General features: G+C 42.3%; 2 protein-coding genes across 43 annotated transcripts in view; one reads left to right on the forward strand and one right to left on the reverse strand.

The window, feature by feature from the left end:
• RIMS2 (regulating synaptic membrane exocytosis 2) overlaps nt 1-22,387 on the reverse strand; it is a 486,153-nt gene extending 463,766 nt beyond the window's left edge. For 11 of the 42 annotated variants that reach the window (XM_030011007.2, XM_030011020.2, XM_030011018.2 and 8 more), the window contains exon 1: nt 21,983-22,380. In XM_030011007.2, the coding sequence (XP_029866867.1) occupies nt 21,983-22,152 (170 nt within the window). In that variant the 5' untranslated portion in view covers nt 22,153-22,380. Of the gene's footprint in view, nt 1-21,982 lie in introns of all 42 variants that reach the window. The other 31 variants (XM_030011003.2, XM_030011013.2, XM_041122996.1 and 28 more) reach the window with 11 other exon arrangements.
• Nucleotides 22,290-26,162, forward strand: LOC115340103 (collagen alpha-1(I) chain-like). The gene is made up of 4 exons (XM_041123000.1): nt 22,290-24,342; nt 24,678-25,244; nt 25,530-25,893; nt 26,128-26,162. Exon 1 carries the CDS (start codon nt 22,290-22,292, stop codon nt 23,613-23,615), a length of 1,326 nt encoding a protein of 441 aa, XP_040978934.1. The 3' UTR covers nt 23,616-24,342; nt 24,678-25,244; nt 25,530-25,893; nt 26,128-26,162.
• The last annotated feature ends 646 nt before the right edge of the window (nt 26,163-26,808 follow it).

Raw genomic sequence — 26,808 nt, forward strand, 5'->3', positions numbered from 1 at the left:
TGACATGCTGCCCAGAACTAAGGGTCCTGGAAGCCCCAGCTGTCTCTGTTGCTGAAGAACTGAGGACTGAACAACTCAAAGGATGCAGAATACGGCTTCCCACCAGCCTGCCAGCGAGGCTGCCAAGGAGCTGGGGAGAGGAGCTGGCAGAAATTCTGGTTTCTCCCAGCAGAATCCAGATATCAAACCTTGTCTGGCTTCTAGCAGTACATGGAAAGTTCTGTCAAAAGAAAATCCTGACAAAAATTGAAAAGATTTTTTCATTACCTCGGTGAACACGCAAATCCCAACAAAAAGTTGAGAAAGTCTAATGAAGCCTTGAGTACACCCAGACCTCACTGAGGATGTGAAAACAAGCCAAGGAGCCCACAAGAACATACACCTTTTTAGTACTTCTGCACAGTACACTGCAGTAGGTAACTCTCCCCTCAAGAACTTCGCAATATCACTTTCCACCTGGATCAGCCTTTCAGCAGTTACACTGAACAAAACTCAGACACTCTTCCTTCTGCCTTCCTTGGCCTCACATCTTCTGAATGCCATGTCTGATAGTGCATGCCATTCCTACAAAGAAAAAGTCATTGTAGGAGCAGAGTAACGGTTGCACTGGACGAAATCTGCCTGTGTCATAGAAAGCTCTTACAAGGAATAAGCACTGCAGGGGAAAAAAGGGAGAGAGTGAAAGGAAGTCTGAAAGAGAGACAGTGAATGAAGAAAGAAAACAAGTGCTACCCAGTTCTGGCAAAGTCAGAATAAACGTACTTTAACCTTAAATATTACACATCAAATAAAATCTTTCCCTTATCCCATTTAAAAATATACAAGGAATTTTTGTTCCTATTTTAAACTGAGAGCCCTAAAAAGATAACCTATATTGAAATGGAGTGTTAGACCATAAAAGAAATTGAAAAATACAGGGAAGATTCTGAGGCTAGCTGACGAGATCAGGAATGAGTAATACTTTGTCACAGATCACTTCTTTGATCACTTCAAATGAAACCAGAGGAACTAATAGCAGCCAGATTTAGTGCTGTGGTTTCTCCTTTCCTTGCCCTTTTTTTCTTTGTTTTTCCCTTTTTTTCCCTCCAATGTTATTTTACCTTTATTTCTGACCCAAAGAAATTTATGGCAGTGAGCTAAATTCATCCATCATAAATGTCCTCACAACAGATAGCCTGATTTATAAAAAGATTTTTTCTACTGTGTACAAGGCCTGAAAGGACAGGTCAAATAAATCCCACCTAATAGTATTCAACAGTAAAACTGTTAAAATAAGAATAAATGCTGTTATTCACTATGAGACTACAGCTAGGGGCACAGCAAGCTAATTGCTTCATTACAATGGACAGATTAGATTATTAAGAGTGAAATGATTATCAAGTGCACAGTCATGGGGTCATACTGGATTCTTCATTTCTCCTGGAGGCACAGTTGTACTGATGGCAAAGAGTGTTTTTAAAACCTTAAGTATCCAGGAGGCTGCACTTTTTCTTTTCAAATGAGGACACTGTCACTCTGATTCATGCTTTAATCATTTCCTGATCAGACTACTTCAACTTTTTCTAATGAGGATAAGAAAACATAACATGTATAAATTCAGCAACCTCCCTGTCAAACAAGAAAAACCTGGGTGAAGACACGTCACCACAAACTCTATGGTTAAAAACATCACTGCAGGCCAAACTGCAGATTTTGCTCTATAGATACTGCTATGCTACATAGACGGTAGATACTACAGTGCAATGCACTCTGCTGGTAACGGAATTCAGGATAGGACCTCGGGTGAACCTAAACAAATCTTTCATTGTGCATCAGGACCCAGATAGCCTCACGTCTGAATCATCCAAACCAGCTATTTTTTATAGTATGCCATGGCTCTCACCTGATGCACACGGCGATGCTTCCTTTTTGTGGAAACCAGGGCACAGGGAAACGGGAGAAAAGTGGTACACACTTTAACTTTGTCCTATTATGGAGTAAAACCTCGAAGTTGTGTTGCACACCTGGATCCAGAGAACTGGGACACGTACCAAGCTGCAGATACCAGGAAATGCATTCCGAGAAACTCTTGGATTCTCAGTATTGAGAATTGCATTCTCAATTTGGAACACAAGTTTTGCAACTATTTCTTTTCAACTACAAGACTGAGCTCAAATTCATATGCCCCTTAAAATGAATGGCCTGCCTTCCCATTGAAAACTTTTTGCAATAATGACATCCTTCCTCAAGGACAGAAAATAACAGAAGCAGAAAGAGAGAGACAAAGATGAACACACTAAGATAGGAGTCTCGTGGATGATGTGCGTTTGCTCTATTTTTACTAAAGGCTCAGAGAAAGGAACAAAACCTACTTGTGCTGCTTCAGGGGCAACATTTGTTCAAGGCTGTGAAAATGTATTTTGGGAGTGCAAGGGGATAATCTAAGTCAGATTTGTTCTTTTTTCTAACCACCTCCTTCTTTGTGAGAGTGCAGACAATCCCAAAACTTGCTAACAAATGTTAAGGTCAGCTCCCTCTCCACCTCTGCTCAGGAAACACCCACATAGCTGCTGGAGACGGAGAGTAGCAGGCCTCCTTCCTGGCCCTGAAAAGAGCTTTGTATCCCTCTTCAGCACGTAGTCAGGAACAGGACTGGGTGATTTCACTGTATGTTCAGCATTTTAGTGTCATTCTTACAGGCGCCTTGACTCAATCCATCCATCTTCTGACGAATTTAGATCAATCTGCTCTAACTAAAACTGGATAAAACAGCTTATTAAAATAAGAAAACACAGGAAAACAAAACTAGTGTAGAAATGCAGACTACAACTTAATTTAAGTGTGTCTGACAGATTGAGAGAGCACAAGTAGGTTGTAGCAAAGCAAGAAAGTGAGTAAGCAAATGAACAGAAACTGATAGCATCCAGGCTCTTGCATTTCGACTGGCAAGGCTGTCTGTCACAAGCAAATTAAAAACAGCACTTCAGTTTGAAATGGTGCAGCTGACAGCACAGAAAAAACCTTCAGCTATCAAACGCCAACTGTTAGAAATAACATTAATTAAATACACCCTTTTCAAATTTCTGTACTTTGATTCTTACTTGACTAAACTGGATAAATTTAACTACAGACAAGAGTTAATTTTGTTAGTACCCATGAAGATGTAGTCCTTTAGCAACAGACGTATAGGGATTTGCCACCAAAAAGAGCTAAAAGAAAGATACCGGGATAAAGATAATTCAAGACAGTAAGACAACTATTTTTACATATTATCTACGACAGATAAAATAGTGCTAAAATTTTTTATAGTGTAACACAGACAGTAAAAAACTTTCAATCAGAAAGATCTTCTTAATGAGACCCCAAAAGATATTGACTTGTTATTGGTTATTTTTCAAAAATAATTGACATTTTTCACAAAAATCGTAAATACACACATACAGAGGACATTTTAGATTTTTAATATTAGACAAATGCATGCATAATTTCTACTTTGCATGTTATTAATTAAACAGCTTTCTTTTAGCTTTAAATCAGAATTATTCTTCAAATATTTTTAGATTCCGGAAAAATTTGTAAAAAGGCTGATTCAAGTAACTCAACTAATGAGCGTGCTCTTACAGGCTAGTTAACTGGCTGTAAACAAGAGAACGAGAACCACTGAAAGCCCTATTGTCCTCCCTTTATCTACTGCAAACAAATAAAAACCTAAAGCTGTATCTATATACAAGATGATGTCGTAAGTGTAGATATCAAGTTGCAATTTGCTTCAACTTCCTTACTTTTTATTTTCGTAAGCACAATACTTGCTACACATGCAATTATTCTTGAACTTTAATCCCAAAGCTTTATCGTATTTGTGGAACGTACACTAGTTTCACAGTTTATTAAAATGCTAACCTTTATACTCTGCATATTCCACAAACCGACATTACACAAAAATATCTGGAGGTAGCAGAGTAGCCAAAGATGCGCAAGATTAACAAAGTATTTAAGATTAAAAAAAAAAGGAAAGGAAAAAACTCTAGAAGCAACAGTGAACACAAGGAAGTGCCAACACTACAAGGCTTGCTAATTTCTTCATTACTTTTTAAGTTCATTTTTAACAGGTACAGTGAATAGCTTGATTAATTTCAATATTTATAATGGATAACCATCATTTTACTCACTTGCTAGGGCATTCTGGGCAAACTGACTCACTTTTCTGTATCTATTTTACAGATTTTATCCACTTATCTACATCTAGTGGAACACTAGACATGATGTTTATCCACTTCTAAGAAGGAAAAACATCATCAATCTTTAGAAATTACAAGCAAACACCTTACTGTGTAAGAATAACAAAGACATCAGCAAAATATTAGCAGCCAATCTACAATCCACATTTTCAATACACACACCTCCAGCTCAAGCAGTATTAACAGTAAACTTAAGAAAATTCGGAAGCCTGTACAGTGATTATGACAATATGATAAGGGTCCTCTGTATCAAGTGAGAATGGAAGAAGTCTTACGAGACCAAAGAATACAATTCCAACACGACAGAATAGGGTTTTATTTGTTTCAAGATTTCCCCAGGATGGGCACTACACCTCACGTCAGACTGCTGTTCTCTCTGCTCTTCCACAGGCAGCAACGTCAGTCCAGGAACTACAAATTCACTGCTTAAATTCTACAGGAGAGGAGCGAGGCTGTCTGCAGTCTCTCACTCCCACATGGCCATTATAGGTTTTGACATAAATGATGAGGAATAATGGGCCTAATTTTTTTTCTTTGACAATAAGATTAAGTCAGAAGTGATCTAATGACATCAGTAGACTTATAACAGAATAAAAGAATGCAAGTTAAACCAAAATCAGGCTCAATCATTTTATTATGGAAACAAAATTTTCAGGAAAGCATCACAAAAAAGCGATAAAGCGTTTTATTTGCCAGTCATATGGCCTAACGCAAGTATTTTCTTACAAGCTCCATCCATAAAAAATGAGTTGGTGAAAGTGTATAATTTAAAATTAATCTGTATTAAAATCTATAGGACTGACAGATTTAAATGTCCATCTCCCAGAACACTTTTATATATAAAATGGATATAAAATTACAAAAATTGGAAAATCCTATCTTGTATAACCTAAATGTAAGTAAAATTAAAAATATTAAACTAGCACTTACATAATTTAAAACATACTTGGAGCACTGGAAGAAATATATCATTTCTGGGATGGAAAAAAAGTCGTCTTTAAGAGGAACATGCCCTCTATAATATCTTCCTTTTTTTCACAATAATTCCATTATCATCTCAGACAGATCTCTATTGAAGTTCCATCCTCATTTTCTACAGAAAGAAACATCTCATATAAGTGCATCTTCTTTACATACAGCATTAGGAGGAAAGACCTTTTAGTATTTCATTTTACAGTAATACCGGCATTAGAGCCAGCAGTACAAACCAGTAATGGATTCACTGTAATCCAGACAGACACTGGACATTTGTTAAACCAGCCACTGAGACAGTCTGAATATTAACCTGTGAAAAAGTAAAAGCTTACTATACCCTCCAGAAATTTGTGTCTGATATTTATAGAAAAAATGTTCAAAAGGAAGTTAGTTTTAATAAAATTGCTGGCTTCTGAGTGAATATAACATTCTAAAAATGTATAATTTATTCGTATTTTGGGGCAGCAAATCATTCCAGAAGAGTAGGCTTTGATTCTGAAAGGAAGACCATCACACACATTTGGGTGTATAACACATGTTAACGTTAAAGTATTGCTTCTGTGGTAGTTTTTACCAGCATTCTAGAGGGGAGGCATAAGAAAGGGGACAGCTGTTTTATTTTTCAATAAAATGCAGATCAAAGATGACTGTTATAGCAATCTAAGAGGAAAAAAAACCACCAACATTTTCTAACCAATAGTAGAGTGTAGCTCCTAATGAATACTGGGCTAATATTAGCAACCAAGTAGTACAAAATATGTGAATATTTAATAGTCCTACATAATAGTCCTAGTCCTAATAGATTTATTTCTCTTCTGAAAGAATGAAATGTCCCGCTAAATATAGCATTGCTTAAAAATAAGATGGCTAGGTAGGCATTCAGAAAATTGCTACTAGCGTGGTAATATTTTTAATTGCTATATTTCTCAGTCATTTTTTCAAAAAATTCAATTAAGTCAATGAGGCCATATATCAGATGCACAAGTCTGCAAGTCTGTAACTTAGCAGAAACAATTACTTTTATTATAATTAGAAAAAATTTAAATGCTTTGATGCAAGGTCTACCTTTTTCTTATGTGTTGGCATACACAGTAGCAATGGTAAGTTCACGCTTTGCATTTCTCTGTGTAGTCTTACAAATTTTCAGGAGTTCATGAGTTCATGACCCTACCATATTGAAATTCAGTCATAATTGTTGTCATCTACGGGATTCACTATTTAAAATGATGTTTTAATAAGATATTAAATTACAACAAAATTATTGATATGTCCTCTTTTTTAAAATATCCATGTAGTCTGTATTTCAAGTAAATTGCAAACAAACTTAGAGCCAAAGCCATCACATAATTTGAACAATCAGAATATCTTATCTCCATACAAACACTGAAATACTAGGGGCAAAGCAGCTCTCCCATTATTTTACACAATAAAGAGTGTCCGGTCACCTGTGAAAATATAAGAGCTTGTGTGTGCAGCAATTACAACTAGGACCTTTGCTACACATCTTTCATTATTTACGTCCCAGATCACATTGTAAAATACAACACACAGCTTTCTAGAGCCCATTCACTTAGCCAGCTTCATCTAAGATATTTCCTCTCCCCTTTCTTTCCACGTCCTATAAGCTGAACAACCTTATTCCATTATGTCAGAAAATCAGAGTTGTAAAACTGTCTGAGGAAAAAAATGTGCATATGCTGTTTGATATGGAGACACAAAACCTAGTTCTATCTGAACTAACACTGGCAACGGTCTTCCAACTTATTCAACAGCAAAATTTTATGAGCATTTTCTTTGTTTTCTTCACGAGAAAATCTCCGAACACTAATTTTGGCTGCATTGACTCATAGACCTCAAACGGCACCTTCAAAACCAGAAATTATTTCATATGCGTTGACTGCTGCTTTTCTCAATGACTGCATCATAACCAGTCATTGCAGACTGTGGAAATAATGGTGGAATAAGTCCATTGATCCCAGAAACTCCAGAAGTACTGTACCTGATCTCTCCCAGCCCTTCAGTTGTGCTAGCTCAGCAGCTTGCAGGATTGTGTGGTAAACCAGATCAGCTCCTTTTTGTAGCTTAAAAAAACATGCTGTGCCGAAATGGTGAAGGGGAAAATACTTTTCATGAGCTTAACTTCCCTGAAGCAGTTTCACTAGGCAGTTCAGCAGACACTTGCACCAAAACCATGATGGAGCCATGGAGGCAGGAAGGAGCAGCTGGGCTGGCGATGGAGCTGCCTGTGCTGAACTGACAGCAGAGAACTGCCTGGGGTTCCAGAGCTGAATTTAGGCCCTCAGAGCTGCCTTCTGGAGAAGCCTTTCTTTCTCATGCTGTGCTGATTCCACAGAGAACCCAGGAAGAGTGGTGTCACTAGGCTCAAGTTAGCCTTTGTAAATGTATTTGCAAAATACTGTGGTGGGTTGACCTTGGCTGGCTGCCAGACACTCACTCCCCAAGCCACTCTCTCATTCCCCTTCCTCAGCTGGACAGGGCAGAAAATAAAGTGGAAAAGCTCATGGGTCAGGATAAGGACACGGAGATCACTCACCAGTTACCATCACGAGCAAAACAGACTCCACTTTGGGAAGATTATTTCAAATTATTGCAAATTAATAACAGGGTAGGACAATGGACCTAAAAACAAAGCTAAAAAAACCTTCCCCCCCATCCCTTCTTTCTTCCCAGGCTCAGCTTCCCTCCTGAATCTTCTACCTCCACCCTCCAAGCAGTGCAGGTGGATGGGGAATGGGCATTGTGGTCAGTCTATAACACTTCATCTCCGCCACTCCTTCCTCCTCACACTTTTCCCCTGCTCCAGCACGGGGTCCTTCCCATAGGATACAGTCCTTAATGAACTGCTCCAACATGGCTCCTTCCTACGGGCTGCACCTCATCAAGAACTGTTCCAGCATGGGTCCTTTCCATGGGGTGCAGTCCTTCAGGAACAGACTGCTCTGGCAGGCGTCCCCCCACAGGCCACAGGTCCTGCCAGGAGCCTGCTCCAGCACGGGCTCCCCATGAGGTCACGACTTACTTCAGAGCACATCCACCTGCTCTGGCATGGGGTCCTCCACAGGCTGCAGGTGGGCATCTGCTCCACCGTGGACCTCCATGGGCTGTGGGGGTACAGCCTGCCTCACCATAGTCTTCCCCACGGGCTGCAGGGGAATCTCTGCTCCGGCGCCTGGAGCACCTCCTCCCCCTCCTTCTTCACTGACCTGGGGGTCTGCAGGGCTGTTTCTCCCACATTTTTCTCACTCCCCTCTCTCACAGCTGCTACGCAGCATTTTTTATCTTCCTTTCAGCATGTTATTGCAGAGATGCCACCATGGTCACTGATGGGCTCAGCTTCGGCCAGCGGTGCGTCCATTTGGGAGCCGGCTGAAACCAGCTCTGCCTGACATAAGGGCAGCTCCTGGTGTCTTCTCACAGAAGCCATCCCTGCAACGCTCCCCCACCCAGCACCCAGACATGTAAACCCAATACAAATACTTACTCCATACCAAAAAAGAAGTGATAAAATTTTTAGTTAGGAATCTAGTCAGTTACATGTTTCCCTATAAATACTTATGTATGCAATATGAACCTAATTATAAATTAAAAGGTGAAGAATAATCGGGTTGATGGGCAAAAGTTCAGTCACAATCCTTTCCCCCCTTTGTTTCACACACAGAGAAATTTTTTGAAGAAAAACTTTATGAAACTGAAACTAAGGCTAGGATACGTTTCACTAATGTAAATATAGAAACTATTATGCAGATGTTTAAACCATCCCTAAAAAAGATACTAATGATGACCAAACATATTAAGAAATGGAAATGCACAGTAGAGCTCTTGTATAAACCTCCTTCCACATCAGGATAATATCATTCAGTAACTTTATAAATACTGAATAAAAGTTATTTATGTCCCAAGATAGAAGATATTTAATGGCAATTTTCCTCTTGTAACACAAGACACCATCTTTGTTGTGGGCAGCTTTACTGAACACCCAGCAGTGCCAATGGGAGGAAGGAGCTCTTTTAAAATAGGTCATCGTTATTAAGGAAGTGCTTAGTCTTACTTGTGTTAGGAACAGCAGTCCCTTTGAAAGACAAATTTGTCATGAATTACTATAATAAAACACTCCTAAGCCCTTGGCAGAGAAAAACCTTGTGGCTATGAAGAATGACAAAAAATGCTACCAATTCTAAACTACTCTTTCTTGTTTAACCTAAGAAAAAAATTATTTCAATAATAAAAACAAAAAATATACAACAGTACCTTTACTTATTTAATGACCTACTGAATTAATGAAATTTACTGGTAAACTTTCAGGAAATCCTTTCTTATTAAAAGAGTAAACAGTGTAACTTGCGAAGCATATTGTATATTCTTTATATGCACAATGGTTAAAAACTGAAAAAAAACCCCACCTAAACTGATTATTAACTATTGAACCATGACTCAACTTCCATAGTGAAACTCCAGTTTCAGTGAATGCTTTTTTTTAATTATTTTAAAATGTTATTAAGGCAAAATTATAAAGTATTAAAAAAGGCACTATTTTAACCCATATTCCCTTTAATTAATGAATCTCTTACTTGTAAATAACTGGTCCTACTGAGCTAAGAAATAGTTGTTTATGTCTGAGAAGTTAGATTGGGGCACAAGCATCGGTGTGATCATGGCCTAACCCTACAATTATTATCACTCTTGTTTGTGCAGAGCAAATATGACCATTCATACTAATAGTTAAAAATCTAAATGTTTGTTTTGTCTTTCTGCAAATCAAAGCTTCTTTCATACAAGAGAATATCTGTGTCATAAAGACTTTTCAAACATATAACTCAGAACAAATTTTAGACAAGAACACTCGGTAAATTCTGTGGAAGACACGTTCATATAAACACTACAAAGTAGCTAAAAACACTCACCTTCCAACCATGCCTACATAAATTCAAAATATATAAATGTACATCAGTGCTCAGCTATAGTCCATTAAATTTCATTCATCTCTGGCCACCTGCATGTTCAGATATCAAGCAGACAGAAGAATTCAGTGCTTTCAAATACCAGTACTTTCTCTGTACTCTACTCTGAAAATACCTGTCTTGGCTCAGTGCCTTCACAGCACCCTCTAAAGCATTTTTTCAGATAAACCATACACAGGGCAGGAAAAAATATATTTGGATTTTCTGACACATATTCTTAAACATGGAAGACACAATTTTTAAAAATAAATGTGGACACTAAGTAAAAATACAATTTCCTTTCAATCATATTGAGGTTTTTCTTAACTTTCCAACCTGCTAACTTTTGAATTTCCCTGGCATTTTGGTAAAGTTCAGCAGAATAATTAAAATCACTGCTTCACTTGAAATGTCTTCTGATGTGATATATATTAACATGGAAGTAATATCAGCACTTGAGAAATACTTCCCATTCAGTTAAATTTAGCTCCTCAAACGTACCACTTATATGTAAATCAGACTATCAGCAAAGCATCCACAGGCATAATTTTACAACCAATCCTCAAAGCCAATAAATTATTAAAAATCAGAACAGGAAGCTTCATTCTATTCATAAATTAAAATTAAGTTCTTGTTTTTAAATAGTTCATATTGTTTACTGTGATATTTCATATCTGTAATGCTACAAGTAGTTTGAAAAAAGATTTTCCTGAAGCATTTTAACTTTAGTACAAAACACGTGTTCAATAAAAGTATAATCCTCAGCCTTCTAAACGTGACAGTGATGCTATTTTCTAGCTGTTAGATAATACATGGTTCAGCTGTCACTTGCAGTGCAGCACTCGGTTACACAGAATGAAATGAATCATAATCGCAATGACTAACCAAATTAATGAAAGCATGCTGAATCAAAACCCATGTTCCCAAACTGTCTTAGGGCCTGATTCAGCAAAAATATATTTGATTTCTATACCACACAACATCTTCCGCAGATACCTGTTTATCCAGGCTTTTAAAGCAAGAAAGTGCTGAATTCAGAATGCATAGCAATTCAATAGTATGTTTTTAACAGACTACTATCAAAAGTGACCTATCAACTTGTAAATACACAGTAGCTAAATAAATATTGTTAAAGCAATGGCTAACTGGCAGAAAAGAAGAAATTTAAAGCATAGAAGATATTCAAAGCATATGTTAAAATCTCTCTAACTTCCGTTGATGCATAGCAAAAGAGAGATAGTGTGTGAGTTACAAAAAGAAATCATCAACTTAAATTGAGTTTATAGAGTTTTCTTTGGGTCTTAATGCTACACTGTTTTAAGTTTACCAGTAGTAGACAAATCCGGTGTTTGTAACTTCTCATCTAGCAATCAGACTAGCTTCAGCTATGAGATTCTGTCTTCTGGCTTAAAATACCCACTAACAATTCTTACTGGTGAATGGCATGTAGATTTTCTTTGCAATGTACTTTTGTTGATAGGTATGCTTAATCCCACATGCTGGAAAGATCTTGTATTCCAAGGACTTCTTTTAGAACTCATTCTTCAAAGACTTTCTGAATTTAGTATAAAAGATATACCAAATCCTAAGAATAACCTTGGACTAGAAGGGAAACGTACTCAGGTTCCCAGCAGTGAGTCTCAAATAGTAAAGATATGGATAAATGAGCATGCCCTAATTAATAATTGATTGAAATATAAGCAAAAGACGCAGATTGACAAACAGGCTTCGAAAGAAATCTAGAGAACCGTAAAAGTCAGTGCCAGTAGGGAAAGTGGCTATGACAGTCTTATAAGACGAAATAGTGAAGAGTTACTCTCAAAGGCAGAACTCTGAGGGTGAGATTCAGCTTACCTAGCTCAAGATATCTGCAAGGTAGACCTCTACATCTGACACAATCACTTTATCTTCTTTTTAAGTCCATAGCCAGAAATAGGCTCTGCAATTCATTCAGCCTATTTGGAGTGTCTAATTTAAGATGAGATGTATCACATCCTAAAGGCACCTCTTTATTTCCATTTGCTTTAAATTGAATCCAAGCGATTTCAGATGTAGATGTCCTACACTGTAGATATTCACATCTGGTCAGAAGAACCCCAGAGATTCTCTGGGCTCAATCCTTAACCCAAGCTCTAAATGTTGTAAGACAGGAATGAAAAAGATACCAAAACCAAGGCAATCATTTTCATTAACCAAGCAGTTCTATGAGTGCTGAACCTAAAGAAGTCTGATTTCGTGAGGACTCACAGCTCATGACTGATTTATTTTGATGTCTATGCTTGATTGTCCCCTATGAGGACTCCTTGATATGTAACATGGCATGAGCAGACTTTTCCACAGTCAGGAGGATGGACAATCCCTTTCTACTACCCACCTACTTACTAGACCCGTAGTAATTAAGTATCTTTGGGACCTCAACTTTTTTGTCAAATTTGCTGTAAGTCAGCCAACAGCTTCCATGGACTGAGTAAATATAGCAGAGGACATAAGTGTTACCCTTACAATAGTGTAGCAGTTGTGTCCTTCCAAGGAGGTGCAAGACCTGTGTTGTAGACCCCCTCGGCTTAAGGAGATCTGAACACAGCTCTCTCTTCCCTAACGAACAAGCTATGGGCAAAACTGGAATAAGATTATTCTGCACCCTACCAGTGAAGTTTTGCAACTGTGCAGTCAGGAATGTAAATGTATGGACAAGCAAGAGAAAGTCTAAATAGCTCTGTGATTAGGATACTCTCTAGAGGCAAATCCTTGTTCTTGCTCCAAGGGCTGTTTGTGCATTTTATTTAAGCACTCTAATGCAAAATTCATATGAGGCATCTGATACAGACAGAATACAACTCAACGGGGATGAAGACAAACACTATGCATAGCTGAAGTAATCAACTTCAAAATGTAAAATGAGGACTGCTTGATTCAACAGCAGTTCTGCAGAAAAGCGTGTTGAAGGTATAGTAGTAGATCACAAGCTGACCATGAGTCCATAATGCTACATCACGACAGAAAACCCAAACACACATGACACTGACTGTACAAGAAAAGTGTTCTGTGCAAGACAAATGGTGTTATCCTTGTGGTCTCCCCATACATTTTTATTTGGAATACTGTGTCTGGTTTTGGACACTGTATTTCAAAAAAGATCAGTTAGAAAGTATATGAAGAACAGCAACAAGAATGGTCAAAAGTCCAGAAAATATGACCTGTTGAGTCTACAGAAAGCAGATGATGAGAATCTACAGGAGGAGATATGATCACATTTATGAAATGTATAAAAAAGGTTCTTGCAAATGGAAAAGTAACAGACTGCTCTGCATTTCCATTGAGGACAGAGTAAGTAGCAAATGGCAGGAAAGAGATTTAGGTTTAACAGTAGGGGAAAAAATCTAATGGTAAGGATAATGACTCTGAGTAACTGAGACAAATTACCTGGGGAGTTCAAGGAATCTCCATCCCTGGTTAGGTCAGTAGTTGGATTCATTGTTCTCATACTTTTCACTAGTAAACTATAATTTGAAAAAAACTGTAAGCTTCATACTGGATTCAAGAGCTTTACCCTAAGATCTGTTTGGCCCACTCCTCACCTTCTGCTGTGTAGGCAGCACAGCTCTTGCAGAGCTGATTAGCTCGAATTCTGTGTGTCATCTGTTATGTGCCCTTGCCTCGGCCATGAAGCCTATTTATTTCACTGGCTAGGTGGGCCCTCACAGTTGGGAATCGCTAGATTAGACAAATAAGTGTCAGGAATTGCTATCTTATAGTTGGTCATACCTCGAGGCAAAGGATTAATTGGAAGACCTCTTGAGGTCCAAACCAGCCCTATTTTCTATTATTCTACGTGTTACCTGGGCTTTAAACAGCTTTAAAAGCATTACTCCTCACTTATCCTTTCTGTAAAGAGAAAAATGTATAATGAACCAAGAGTTAGAGTAACAGTGTATGGAAAAAGATTTCTTGCTGACACACTGGAGTACTCATTTCTGAGAAGTTATTCGAAAGATGGTTGCAAAACATTTTCAAAAAAAGGCTGACTGCTTCTAACTCACAATTTTATTTAAAGGTCAAAACATTTGATGTGCCTCATATGCTTAAGATAATACACATTCTAAAGAAAGACTGCCCTCACAAATACATAGAACCAAAATGCCATGTTATATCAAATACCTAGTAATGGTATATGACCTGTGAGATATTCTATGTACAAATACAATATAATATTTGCTATAAGAAACCAGTCACCTGAAAAACAGTAATGTTAATAAAGAAATGGTAAGTTATCAGGAAGCATTTAAACAACTTCACATGAGATTTAAGAAGAAAGAACCAACCCCATAGAGACAGTAAAAAGAAAATAACTTTTTTATGGTTTATTTGAAATTTAAAGATTTTCTTTGTGAATTTTCCAAATAGAAGCACTCGGACTGTTTTGAAACACAAGTTCAGCTCTCACTAACTCCTGCTAGAACAAACAGGATGTCTCACTATGGTTTTATTAAAAGAGTTTATAGTCTAAATCAAAGATATTCTTTAGGCTCTCACATCAAAACTTCAAAACTCCAAAAGATACCTAAAGTAGACTATTATAAACTCCTATCCTATCAAAACGCATTAATTTAATTCCATTTTATCAAAATGCAACTAAGATCACCCTGCAAACATATTTAGGCAGGGAAATGTGATGAAAGCTGGTATTTGAATTCAAGACTATAAAAGAACAGTCTTCCACCTTCAATGAAAACAGCAGAGAACAGTATAAATTACTTTGAACTCTTACTCTCCAAAACCAGTATGTATTAACTTCTTAAATGCACTACTACTCCCCTATACAATCTTCTACCATTACATTAACTCATATAATCTCAGTCCTGACTGATTCCTTCACAGCTTCAAGACAATACCTTGGAGAAACAACATGAGGAAACAGTCAAACATAATATCATGCAGAAGCAGCTTTTCAGCGCAGCACTGATTCTGTAGTTTTATTTTATCGCCAGAAGTTTAACAAATCATGAGGTGCAGTTGCTGGAGTTTACTGAGTTTACAAAAGCACTAGCAGAGTAGATGTAAACTGTTCTTATTACTGAAGTATAATATACCCTCAACAGACAGTTATACTTCAAGGACATAACAGTTCCTCCTGTTACACCACATATAGTCCTGCAAAAGAGACAAAGTCTAAACTCAGTAAGCATTGAAAACAACGTGGTTTGATTTGAACTTAAATTTTCTAATATGAATTAATTTGCCTGAAAGACAACTGGTTTTGAATGCCATTTTTAAACAATTAGTATTTAAAGAGATTCTTCCTGCTTATGAGTCTAAATTAAGAAGACTCACTGTTGTTCACTTTTGTCTATGATAACTTGTAGCTATTAACCATGATATAGTAAGACTTACGATTAAGACAGCCCACATGACCTAATCTTAACTCAAAAAATCATCCCCACCTCAAAGCTCATTGTTAAGGTGTAATATCTGTTGCAGTCAAACAAGTGTAACTCATAACTCATCATTTCTTGTGTTCTTTTGGGTTTTATTTCCCAAAGTTCCTGTCAAAAAAAGCCATCAGAGAAGATGTTCAGAAAAAAGGAAAGGTGGCAACACACAAAAAAAACTTTCTTGGAAAAGGTAGGCCTAATGGACTCAGAAACTTTCACAGCCTTCTGACTGACTGTCAATACAACAGTAAAACTTTAAGGAAGCCAGTAAAGCAGAGGGTTGAGAGGTGGCATTCAGGTGAAAAAAATTCCCAAGACTGTCAAGTCTACCTTACAGATGAAAACGGAACATTTATATATATGGCTAATTTCACATTCCAGTGGATTAAATTTCAAAGTTCAAACCATTATATTACTTTTTTCCTCCTTATTATGGAACTTTGAATATGCTACAAGTATTTTAAAACTTCATTGGCAGGGCAAAAACATATTTTATATCAGTTCTGTAGTAACCTATCACTCCTGTGTATTTTTGCACTTACAATATATACACTAATTAAACTGTTGTTTCAATGGAAAAATCAATTATTTGACATTCTCAGTTATTTAGACATTACCCAGCTCACAGATGCATGCAGACAAAATCCAGAATGGACCATTCAGCCCCCTAACCTCACTTCCAGAGACCACTGAATTTCACCCAGTCACCCACCACTTTCTAGGATACAGTCCCAGCGCCTTAAAGTATGATCTACACTCTTGTCTTTAAGAGGTAAAATTAAATGTTTTTTTCTTTTTGTTTCAAGGAATGCAAAAGCAGATTTATTTGACAAGATTCCAGAAAGCACCTACTGGCTGGTGTTAAATATCTACTTTTTGGCTTCTTTGTTAACTAAATCCGGTATCAACTTTTCTATTTTTTGGCCCCGTATGATGTCAAGCCTTTCTACATCCAACCCATCCTGCTTGAACTTTTTGAATGAGGGAACATCAGCACCATTGCAGTCTTCTGAAATTTTACTCAACATTGACATTAGCAATCCCAGTAATTAGTGTAACTGCCAGTCTGTATAATCTCCAAATACATTCTGCTTAGTCACTAAGAGGAAGTACTACTGCTGTTATTTGTAGACAGTGCCCAGAAGTGTGCTAGATGCTTTAGAGGACAGTTGTAAACACTGGGTCTTCTTGAAGAGCAAATGGTACAAGCCATAACATCCTGACAAGTATTATTTAGAGTATAAAATGCCCAAGCATGTGGTAAGGGAGAAAACTAAGGAATAATGACAATTTTGAGAGAGGCCCAAAAAGCAGTACAAATTGTTAAAACAAAAGAAAGGGGAGTTGATAAAGAATATTGGGAGGGAGCAGAGAACAAGGTAGTAGGAAGGGAAAAGGGCAGGGAAGAGGGCAGGGCAGGGCAGGGGCAACTATCTTCCTCAACTATATATTTTTGTATAACTTCCACTATCACTTATTTTACACTGCATAAAGTTATTACTTTTAAAGTCACCTTGACAGTATTTTATTTTATAATACATAGAAACAAGAGCAAAATGATGAGTGGTGTAGCGATGGACTGTTCTGATCAGCACTCCAGATTCAGATAAAATGCAGTGTAGCTGTGGAAGCATACCTTGAACAACTAACATTGCCTGGAGTCCTAGTTTACTGTCTAGCCAAAAGCAAACCTTTTTGCATTACCCTATAAACTTTGGAAATTCCCATATACATATCTCTGTTCTCCAAAAACAAAACCAACAATCACCACCTACTTCTCTTTCATTCCTCCAGCCCTGAAATCCAAATCCTAAACATACAATACTTTTAAAGCAGTTTAAATCAGAGTTGATTATTTATAAAGCAGGATAATTATTTATAAAGCAGTACAATAGCTTTGTGAGGTGGATATTTACACTGCTGTGACTCACAGCTATCAATCTATTGCTTCCTCTCCCCCAGGCCCAGCATCCTGCCCCACATCTCACTCACCCCCAGTGCCGTCCAGAGCCCACACAGCCTAGCTTCTCTGAGGCCTACTTGTCAGAGATTTTGTTTCAGTCAGTGTAGCTACCCAATTTTTACCACAGCTGTACAATCACCGACACAGCAATCGAGCACACGCAAGCCTGCAGTGAGTCGTACCTTCCTAAAGCTTACTCTGGACTTGCCAGTGGTGGCTAACGGAGAACCACCATTCTCTAGCTAGGCCACCGTGTTTCCACCTGTCTTCTTCCCCTGGATAAAACAGATGACAATGCCAGTTGATTTCAGACACACACATATACAAAAGAGATCTTTTATAAGGACCTCATGGTAAACCTGTGATGCTTTGCAAATATATGAAAAGCTGGGTGATTTCATAATGAAATTTCTCTTCAGAAAACTTGTCTTCTACTGGGCCAAACTGTCCATAACCATGAAAAGTTGAAATGCATCTATTTTCAGAGCTGCGAGTCTGACTTTACAAGGACAGCATTTTGTCTTTAGAATAGCTAGGCAAAGGAGCAGGAAACTCATGATACTGCAAGTAGGAAAGTGTATATGCACATCACATAGACTGAAACATAAGTCTTTACAAATAATGTCATCTTCTACAAATCTTTTTTCTGTGTGCATCCTCTCAAGCCAGTCCTTTCATATAGAAATAAAGTACGAATTAAAAGTAAAAAAGCACAAGACTGATCCCATAAATCAATTCATATGGAGGAAACATGCTATCTAAAATCTTTTAGAAAGCTTACACACACAAAACTAGAATTTACAAGAGGAAGGATGTGCATAATGTAAAGGAAAAGCCGTGATCAAAAGTTCTATGCTATATCCAAGAGAGTAAAACAGCCACAAAGATAAAAGTTGAAAACATGTAAATATTCCTGTAACAGAAGGACTTGCACCCAGTGTGCAGACATAAATTCATTTTCTCTGAGTGTCATGCATTATGTGTATTAAATATTATGCAAAATATATGTTCGATAACCTTGTCAAGAAGGCACTTTCTTAGTACATGACATTCAAAATGCACTCTAAGGGTCCCAAAAATTCCAGAAGAGAGACAGTCAAAGCAGCAGAGTTTGCTGCCCATCCTCCTTTTTAAAGCAGAAGCTCCGCCACAGGAACACAGTGCACAACTGTCGCTAGGCGTATTTCACAGACCAAACCAGGCCAAAGGAGAGAGCAAATCTGGAAAGCTTCTGCTTTCCATGCCATCATGTTCCAGCAAATCCTGGCAAGAATTTGTGCTGACCTGTTCACTATTAGTTGCTACAGATTACAACTCACTACCATCTGCATTTCCTTTCCCCAAAAAGAGTAAAACAAGCATAAGGAGAAGAAGTTATGTATCTATTTTAAATCCACACATATTTACCCCAGGGAGTGAAAGGAAAAGAATAAATAGTCCACATTACAGATGTGAGTCACACTACTTAATGCACTTTTGGAAGATACTCAAATACCACAGTGATGGGCACAGCATAAGAATTTGAAAAGCACAAAATAGAAATAGAATGCAGAAAGGAAGTGGAGCCCAGGGACTAGCCATTCATACTGACACTCAGTCACCATAAATTATCAAAAAAATTAAGAGGAAATCCATGCTTGCCGCTTTCTACAACATTTGAACAGTTCTTCTGAAAATATCTCTAAATGTCAACTCTTGTTTTCAGCATCTTTTTTTATCCTCCCATATTTCTCCACAGAATGAAATGACACAATTTTATTGCTTAGTCAGACAAAAATACCTTCCACTTCAAAAGGAGCTTGCCTTCGAGGAGAATTACACTTGAACAAAGACTGCAGGATTTAGCTCTATATTTATCTCTATGCAATAACAGTAGTTCATTCATATAAATATGGGGGGGGGGGTTCTTTCTTCTTCTTTCTCTTCTCTTGACAGAAGGAAAACATCTGTCAAGAGAATTAAACTCAGTAATAGTTCCCTAAAAACGCAGAACAAGCTCTGGTATGACTTTGGTGGAGGGTTGTGCTTAATAAATCTGTAGATATTTTCAGAGTAAACATGTACCTGATGGTTCAAGGAGCCACTTCACTTTAAGAAAAATTAAACGGGTGAGTTATTCATCTGACACCAGATCACTTCTCAGTATCCTGTAAAATATTGTGGGCCATCTATCCAAATTCCACTGACAACAGCATTTTCCTGAGAGAGCTGTTCTAGCCTATCCTCTGAGTATAAACTTTACGCCATACCATTTCCCTCACGGCTTACACAGAACTCAAGAGGAAGCTTTAGTGAGACACAATGAGAAACTAAACCCCCCATGAAGTTTATAGTTTATCTTTACATTTGATGAAGACCTTTCTTTTGTCCATGTCTGCTTCCAAGATTCTGAAGATTACAAATGAAAACAGTTCTGTTTCATTTCTTAAGTTGGTTTTACCTGGTGATTACTTAAGAACAGTTTATTCTTCATTTGTAAGCTTAACAGTTCAAGCTGATCCTGGTATCATACTGAAATCATACTTTATAATGGATCATAAATATTATCACCTGCAACAAGAGTTGCCAGGAGCCATCTTTAAAACTATAATGCTATTGTTATAGCTTTAAACTGCAACTTGAATAATTTTCCATTTCCTTCTTTGTTAATGATTTTTAAGAGGGCAGAAATTTTAGACAAAAATTTGCATTTATTTTGATACGCCACACGATTTAGCAATGTAAAGGAGTCTAAATTGCTTTAAAATAAAAGTATCACAATAGCAAGCAAATCGTATAGCGTGAGACCGAGAGGCGGTGATAAAACCAGGTATGGCACTTTATTTCCAGTGCTTACATTACACTGATACTCTTCAAAATATTCACCCAATAAAAAAGTCTTTTTAAACAGACATTGAAGTGTTTTTAGATCACCTCACAGTTCAGCAGCTGTCACACAAATGATACCTGAAGTTTTCATTACGACGCTAACAATAATGCAATGAACCTTGGAAACAGACTTCCAAAGTCAGCAACTAAAGCCCAGAAGACAGTTTCCGGGTACTGAGTGTGAAGGGCCAGCTGCAGTTAACACGTCCAGGACACAACACTCATTTTGGTATAAAAAACCCACTTAGTGCTTCAGCTTCGCCGCACTCGTAAAAGTCATGCCCGCGAGAGTAGTAGCTCTGCTTATTTTTAAGCCCTTAGAAGTCAGCGTGATTACTCCGCGACGGAGGGAGAACAGTTTTCTTCAGTTCACTCGGTGCCTCCCAGCCAGCCTAGGGAAGGTCACGACCCACGCCGCTCGGGAAAGCAGGACCCCCGCGCCGCCGCCAACACCGGTTCCCCCGCTCGGCTGGGGCACAGCGCAAGGGGAAAGCTCACGCTTCCCCGCCCGCCCCCCCACCCCGCGCTGCACGCCGCGCCCGGGCAGCAGCGGCAGGACGGGACCCCGCGCTGCCGAGCCGGGGACGCCCAGCCCCGCGTGGGGCTGCCGGGGTGGCGCCGCCCCGGACAGCTCCCGGAGCCGGAGCCGCAGCCGGAGCCGGGCTGCCACGCGGGACAGCTCCCGGTGCTGGAGCGGGGCTGCCGCCCCGGACAGCTCCCGGTGCCGGAGCCGGGCCGCCGCCCCGGACAGCTCCCGGTGCCGGAGCCGGGCCGCCGCCCCGGACAGCTCCCGGTGCCGGAGCCGGGCCGCCGCCGGGGCCGCCTCCCATGCCCGCGCCGGGCGGGCGGCAGGGCGCCCCGCTTCTCCCGGCGCCGGGGCTCACGCTTGGAAAGAGCAGCGGGGCGGGGGCGGGCGGCAGACACGTTGTCGGGGGAAGATGGCGGCTGTGGCAAACCCACCCAGCGAGACGGCCGGAGCCTAGGCCCCGGCGGTCCCTCTCCGCCCCGGGCGTCCACGCCAGCGCCGGGCAGGGCCGCCGCCGCCAGCCCGGAGCCCGCCGCGCCCCCGGGACGGGGCCCGATGCCGCCGATCCGCCCCCTCCGGCGGCGCCAACCGCCGCCTCGACCCACCCCCCCCCTTCCTCCCGATGGCACACGCCGGGTGAGAACGGCACCTGTGCGGCCATGTTGGGCGCCTCGCCCCCGCCAGCGCCGGGGCGTGCGGGGCCGGAGCCGCCGCGCCATCTCCCGCCCCGCGGAGCGCGGCTGAGGCGGGCGGTGAGCCCGGGCCGCGGCGCCCCTGCCTGCCCGGCGGCCTCCCGGCCCCGTCTCTGCCCGCTCCCGCGGCGGCAGGTCGCGTCCCCCCCCCCGCCCCCCGCCGTGCCCCACACTCGCCCGGCGCCGAGCGGCCGCCGGGGCACGGCCGGCGGCGAGGGACACCCCTGCCCGCCCCCGTCCGCCCCGCTCCGCTCTCCCGCCCCGGCCGTGCCGCCCCCGAGGCCGGGGAAGAGACCTCCGCGCCCGCCACCGTGGGCCGGGAGGACGAGGAAGGGATGCGCCCGCCCTTACTTGAGCACGGATTGCTCCTTCTCCTCTTCCTTCTTCTGGCGGTCCATGACGGCCAGAATGATCTTCCGCTCTTCCTCCGTGAGGTGGCTGAGGTCGGGCATCTCGGGCTGAGGAGCCGGAGGAGGCTGGGGAGGAGCGGGGCCGCCCCGGGGCCCGGCGGGAGCCGACATGTTTGGTGGGAGCTCGCCGCCGCTACGGGAAGCGCTGCCCGAACTCCAGCGGCCGCGGCGGCACCAGCGGGAGCGGCCGCCGCCGGCGCCGGGAGAAGCACATACAAATCAATACCCTGTAATCAACCGGCAGCCTAATGACGGCCCCGCCGGCGAGGGGCGGGGTGGCCGGCGGCCCCGACCTCGCACCCACCCGCCCGGCCGCCGGCTCGCCGCGGGGCAGCGGGGAGGACGGGGCCGGCGGGGCCCGGGGGGCGAGCGGGGGGGAGCGGGGAGGGGAGAGGGCAGCGCCGGGAGAGGAAGGGCCGGAGGCGGGGTGGGGACGGAGAGGGGAAAGGGCAGGATTAGCCGCGGGAGCGCTGGGGTTTGGGGGCGAGCGCGATTGTCCTAAGCCCGAGCACCCGGCGGGGAGAGGGGGGACGGAGCCGGCGGCGGGGGGGGGGCAGGAGACGGGGGCAGAGGCTGCCGGGGGGGCGAGGCGGGGGGGGGGCGTGCGAGAGCGGAGCCCCGGCGCCCCGGGGCGCGCAGCGGGGGAAGCCCCAGCGGGCGAGCGCCAGTCCCGGCCGCCGGCCGCGGCTCATAATTCCTCGCCGCCGTCCATGGAGGGGGCCGCGGGGCGCCGCGCCCGCCTCCCGCCGCCGCCGCCTCCCGCCGCCGCTCCTCGGCCGGGCCGCGCCGCTTCCTGCCGCCGCCTCGCTTGGCTGGTGCCCTCTCGGCTGCGGGATGGAGTCCGCCTAACCCATGGCATGGCGGAGAGCCGGAGTCACGGGAGGGGGCTCCGCATCGCCCCACCGCCTCCCCCACCCGAGCGGCGCGGGGCGCGGGGCCCGGCTGCCGCCCCTAGCGGCGCCGCGCGGGCTGGGCGGCGGGGGGCGGCGGGGGGGGGGGGGGGGGAGGGCGACCGCTGTCCTTATTTATTTATTTATCCCCGCACAAAAAAAAATGGACGCGATAAAAATCACGCGAGGAAGGACGAGGAGGAGCCAAGGCGCCGGCGACGCGCTGGGAGGACCGAGCCCGGCGGCCGCGGGGGGGTCGGGGAGGGCGGGGAGACGCTGCGCGGCCGCCGCTCCCGCCGCTCCCGCCGCTGGCTCTGCCCGGGGGGGCGGGCGGAGAGGGGCAGCCGCTGGGCGGGGCCCGGCCCCGAGAGCAGCCCCGGGGCGACAGAGCTGGCGGGGGAGGGGGGAGCGGCGGCCCCCGTGAGGCGGAGGCAGCGGGAAAGGCGAGGGGGGAAGCGGTCCCAGAAGGCGGCAGGGCCGCCACAGCCCCGTCCCCTCGAAGGCCCGACGGCGCGGGCTGCAGTTTGGGCTGCGAAGCGGAGAGCAACGCCGCGGGGGGGCGCCGGGCCGGCCTCCGGCTCCCCGGGCCGGGCGCGGCACCGCTGTTCGGCCGCGCGGGTCCTGCCCGACGGGGGTCCTGCTCCGCCGTCGCCTGGAGCGTCCTTCAGCCGACGCAAGGCGTGAAATTTGCCCCAGCGTCTGTCTGGACAGATTCCTCCAACCCAGACGGGCAGGAACGTGACACCGATGAGAGAAGGCTGGAGAAGGAAGTCCTCCTCCCGCCCGGGAAGCCAGGCGGTGGTGGAATAAACCTCTCAAAAAGCTTTTGCTACCTCAAAATCCCCCACCTGAGCAGTCACGTTGATGGCAAGAAATAATTTCCAGCAAAAGAACCCTACAATGCCCAGAATGCCATCCGGCCCAAATAAATGGGAAATAACCTGTCCAAGAATGCTGAAGAAACAATTCGATCCAGATCTGCAGGTTTTCAATCTACTTACAGACAGTACAGTTCAACCTGCCGTTCTCCCACGTTATGAGACATAACTCCTATTTCGCATCAGTGTTGAATATCATATAAGCGTATGTAGCAATAATAAAGTGGTTTTGTAAGGTTTAGTGTGGACAGTTTGAAATCTCCACCGCAGATCATACGTTCCTGGAGCCGGTGCTATTTCTAGCAGACCGTGACATCAACTTATAACCAGGTGCAAAGGCCCAAAAAAAAAAAGTCATCTTCCTGAAAGTATCCTGGTCCTCATTAGCTGTATTTCCACAGAGAATAAATTCTAGGATGTGCCTCCACTAGCTGAAGAGTTCTGCATGCAATATTGGGCTGAAGACACCAGTCCTTTGGGAAAACAAGTTGTGGAGGAACAGATCACCAGAAGGACATGATAGGTTGGCTGTGGTAAAGCAAGTCTTAACAGTAATCCATACCTATTATCATGCACATATATTAATCAAATTTTCATTTTGTCTGAGAAACGTCATCGGCATCCTTGGCTGAAAGGAGCCTGTTCCATTCCTTGACATAAAATTATGTGTAACAGACCCTTTGTTATTATACATAAACCATTGTGTAGAAACTGAGCACACTATATTTAAGCACATACCCTTGTAAAATAAACTATATGATTTTTCATCAAGTCCTGAAAGCATTCTGCTCTTCCCATCCACATCACCTTCACCTTTCGGACTGGATTCCAGCCAGCTGGCTCTCACCCAGTTCCTTGTTTCTTCCAGGCACTAGATAAATCTGGCATCGAAGTCAAAAAGAGAAGGAAATGTAGAACTGTGTGTCATCAGATTACCAAAGATAGTACAGTCCTTATCAATCTATAAATGTTGAATGGAGGAATTAACTGGACTGATCCCTTTGGGAAACTGCATTTTATCCTGGGGAAGTGAGGAAGGAGAGAAATCACTCCATCGCTTCTAAGAATAATTAAAAAGAACCAGACCACTTGAAAGAAACCTCTCCACCCCATCAGGTTACACAGTTGTTTCAAAAATATGTCATGACATGTCTCAACCATAAACACTAACAGTATTCTGACCGTAGTTTTGGTTGTCAGACCTCACTACAGCTCTTTGTGCATTGCTTTATTCATCTGAATTTCTTTCCGATGGATATTTACCTCTGAACTTTCTGAATTTACAGTGCCTGCTTCCATAATCATTTCAACACGCCTGTGATTTTTCATCCACAAATTACAAATACCTGCTCTCAGCATGATTGTAGAATTTCAAGAGCTTTCTTTTCTCCTTGGTATTTGCCCTGTTCCCACCGAATCCTGTACCATTAAGCAGGTAACTATAAATGAACAAATCCAGGCACAGGAACTTTAATCCCCATATATTATCTAGCTATTTGCTTTGAAAAGAGAGAGCAGATTCAGAGCAGAAGACATCCCATGACTCACTGAAGAAATGGTTCAACTTGACCTTTCTATGCTTCTACCTTCCTTTCTCCCCATCAGTTCCACCTATCACTCCTCGCATTTTCCTGCAATCAAATTAAAACACTATTTGTTCGTGTTCCTGTCAGCCTGCACAGAATTGTCTCATGCTGTTACTGTTATTTACGTTACCCAGGTGACATACTGATGAAAATATAGCCAGAGCACATACTTCTCTACCTACTCCAGAGTAATGGTGTCAACAATAATCTACAATCAAACAAGACAAATTATTATCAGCTTGCATGATCATTTATAAAACTTATTTTTAAGGAACGTTCATTTGTAATTCCCTCAGTAGTGAAACATCTATAAATTCTGACCTTCACATTCACGTGTCTCTGGGTACCTGCCCTTCCTGTCCATCTCAGCTCTCATTCTGAACTCACTACCATACTCTGAAAAAACAGATTCCCATCCCTGGTTTACATTCTTCTGTTGGAATTGTTCTTCCACTGTATAATCTGCAACTGAAAATTCACTCCAGTCATATATCAAAGGTACGTGATATTTCTTTTGGTGGCTTCTCTAAGTCATATAAATGTACTGACACCAGCAGGGTTATTAATACTATGTTTTCTGATACTGGGGGTTTTTTTCTGTTCCTTTCCAGTTCTGTTAGACAAGCGTGGTTCCCAAGGAAACAGTGGTATTGTAACCTGGTTTTATGTATCGCCACAAAATGTCTTTCACTAAGGGTCTCATTATACTTACTCCCATTTCCTTCCTCATAGCAACTACGAGAGTAAATGAGTTGGTAGATTCATCATTCAAGCATGCTAAGTGTAATTCTTTCCTGAAAAGGTAATGCTAACATCTGCTTTATAATGTTTTGTATGAGGGAGAAATCCAGTGTAACTAATTCTTTCCGTTATTTTTGTCCCAAGTTGAAACATTCACTTGGAAAACATCTTTATGTAGCTGACATGAAAGGAACTTTAAAGTATTCTGTTATGGATCAGCGAATGGAGAAAATGAAAAACATGTTCTTCATTGAAAACCTCCAGCACTCAGACTCTTGATGGATCAAATTAGATGTATAACCAGCAAGAAATGCATCCTATAGGACTCTTCCTGGAGGCATTTTGCCAGGGACTCCTCAAATTCCTGTTGAGGAAGGACAAAATTTTATACTGCAACAGTTTGTGATTCCCAGGTCCTATACTAAGTGCTATCAAACCATCATGGACCGGTTTACTGGTGCAGTCTTGGATCTTTCCCAGCTTTCCCCTGTCTAAACTGAGGAAGCTAATTATATTGTGTAATGCCACCTACATTTTCATTTGATTTCTTTCAGGAGGATTTTGCTTACTCTATGTGCAGTTTTGTTCTGCTCCAAGAAAGTTTCTTTTAGTTGGGTACTTCCCCACAAGTGATTTGAAGAATGCTAGACCTTTATGGGTAAAAGTCAGTTT

The sequence above is a fragment of the Aquila chrysaetos genome, chromosome 4 (assembly GCF_900496995.4).
Source record: "Aquila chrysaetos chrysaetos chromosome 4, bAquChr1.4, whole genome shotgun sequence".
Lineage (NCBI taxonomy): Eukaryota > Metazoa > Chordata > Aves > Accipitriformes > Accipitridae > Aquila > Aquila chrysaetos.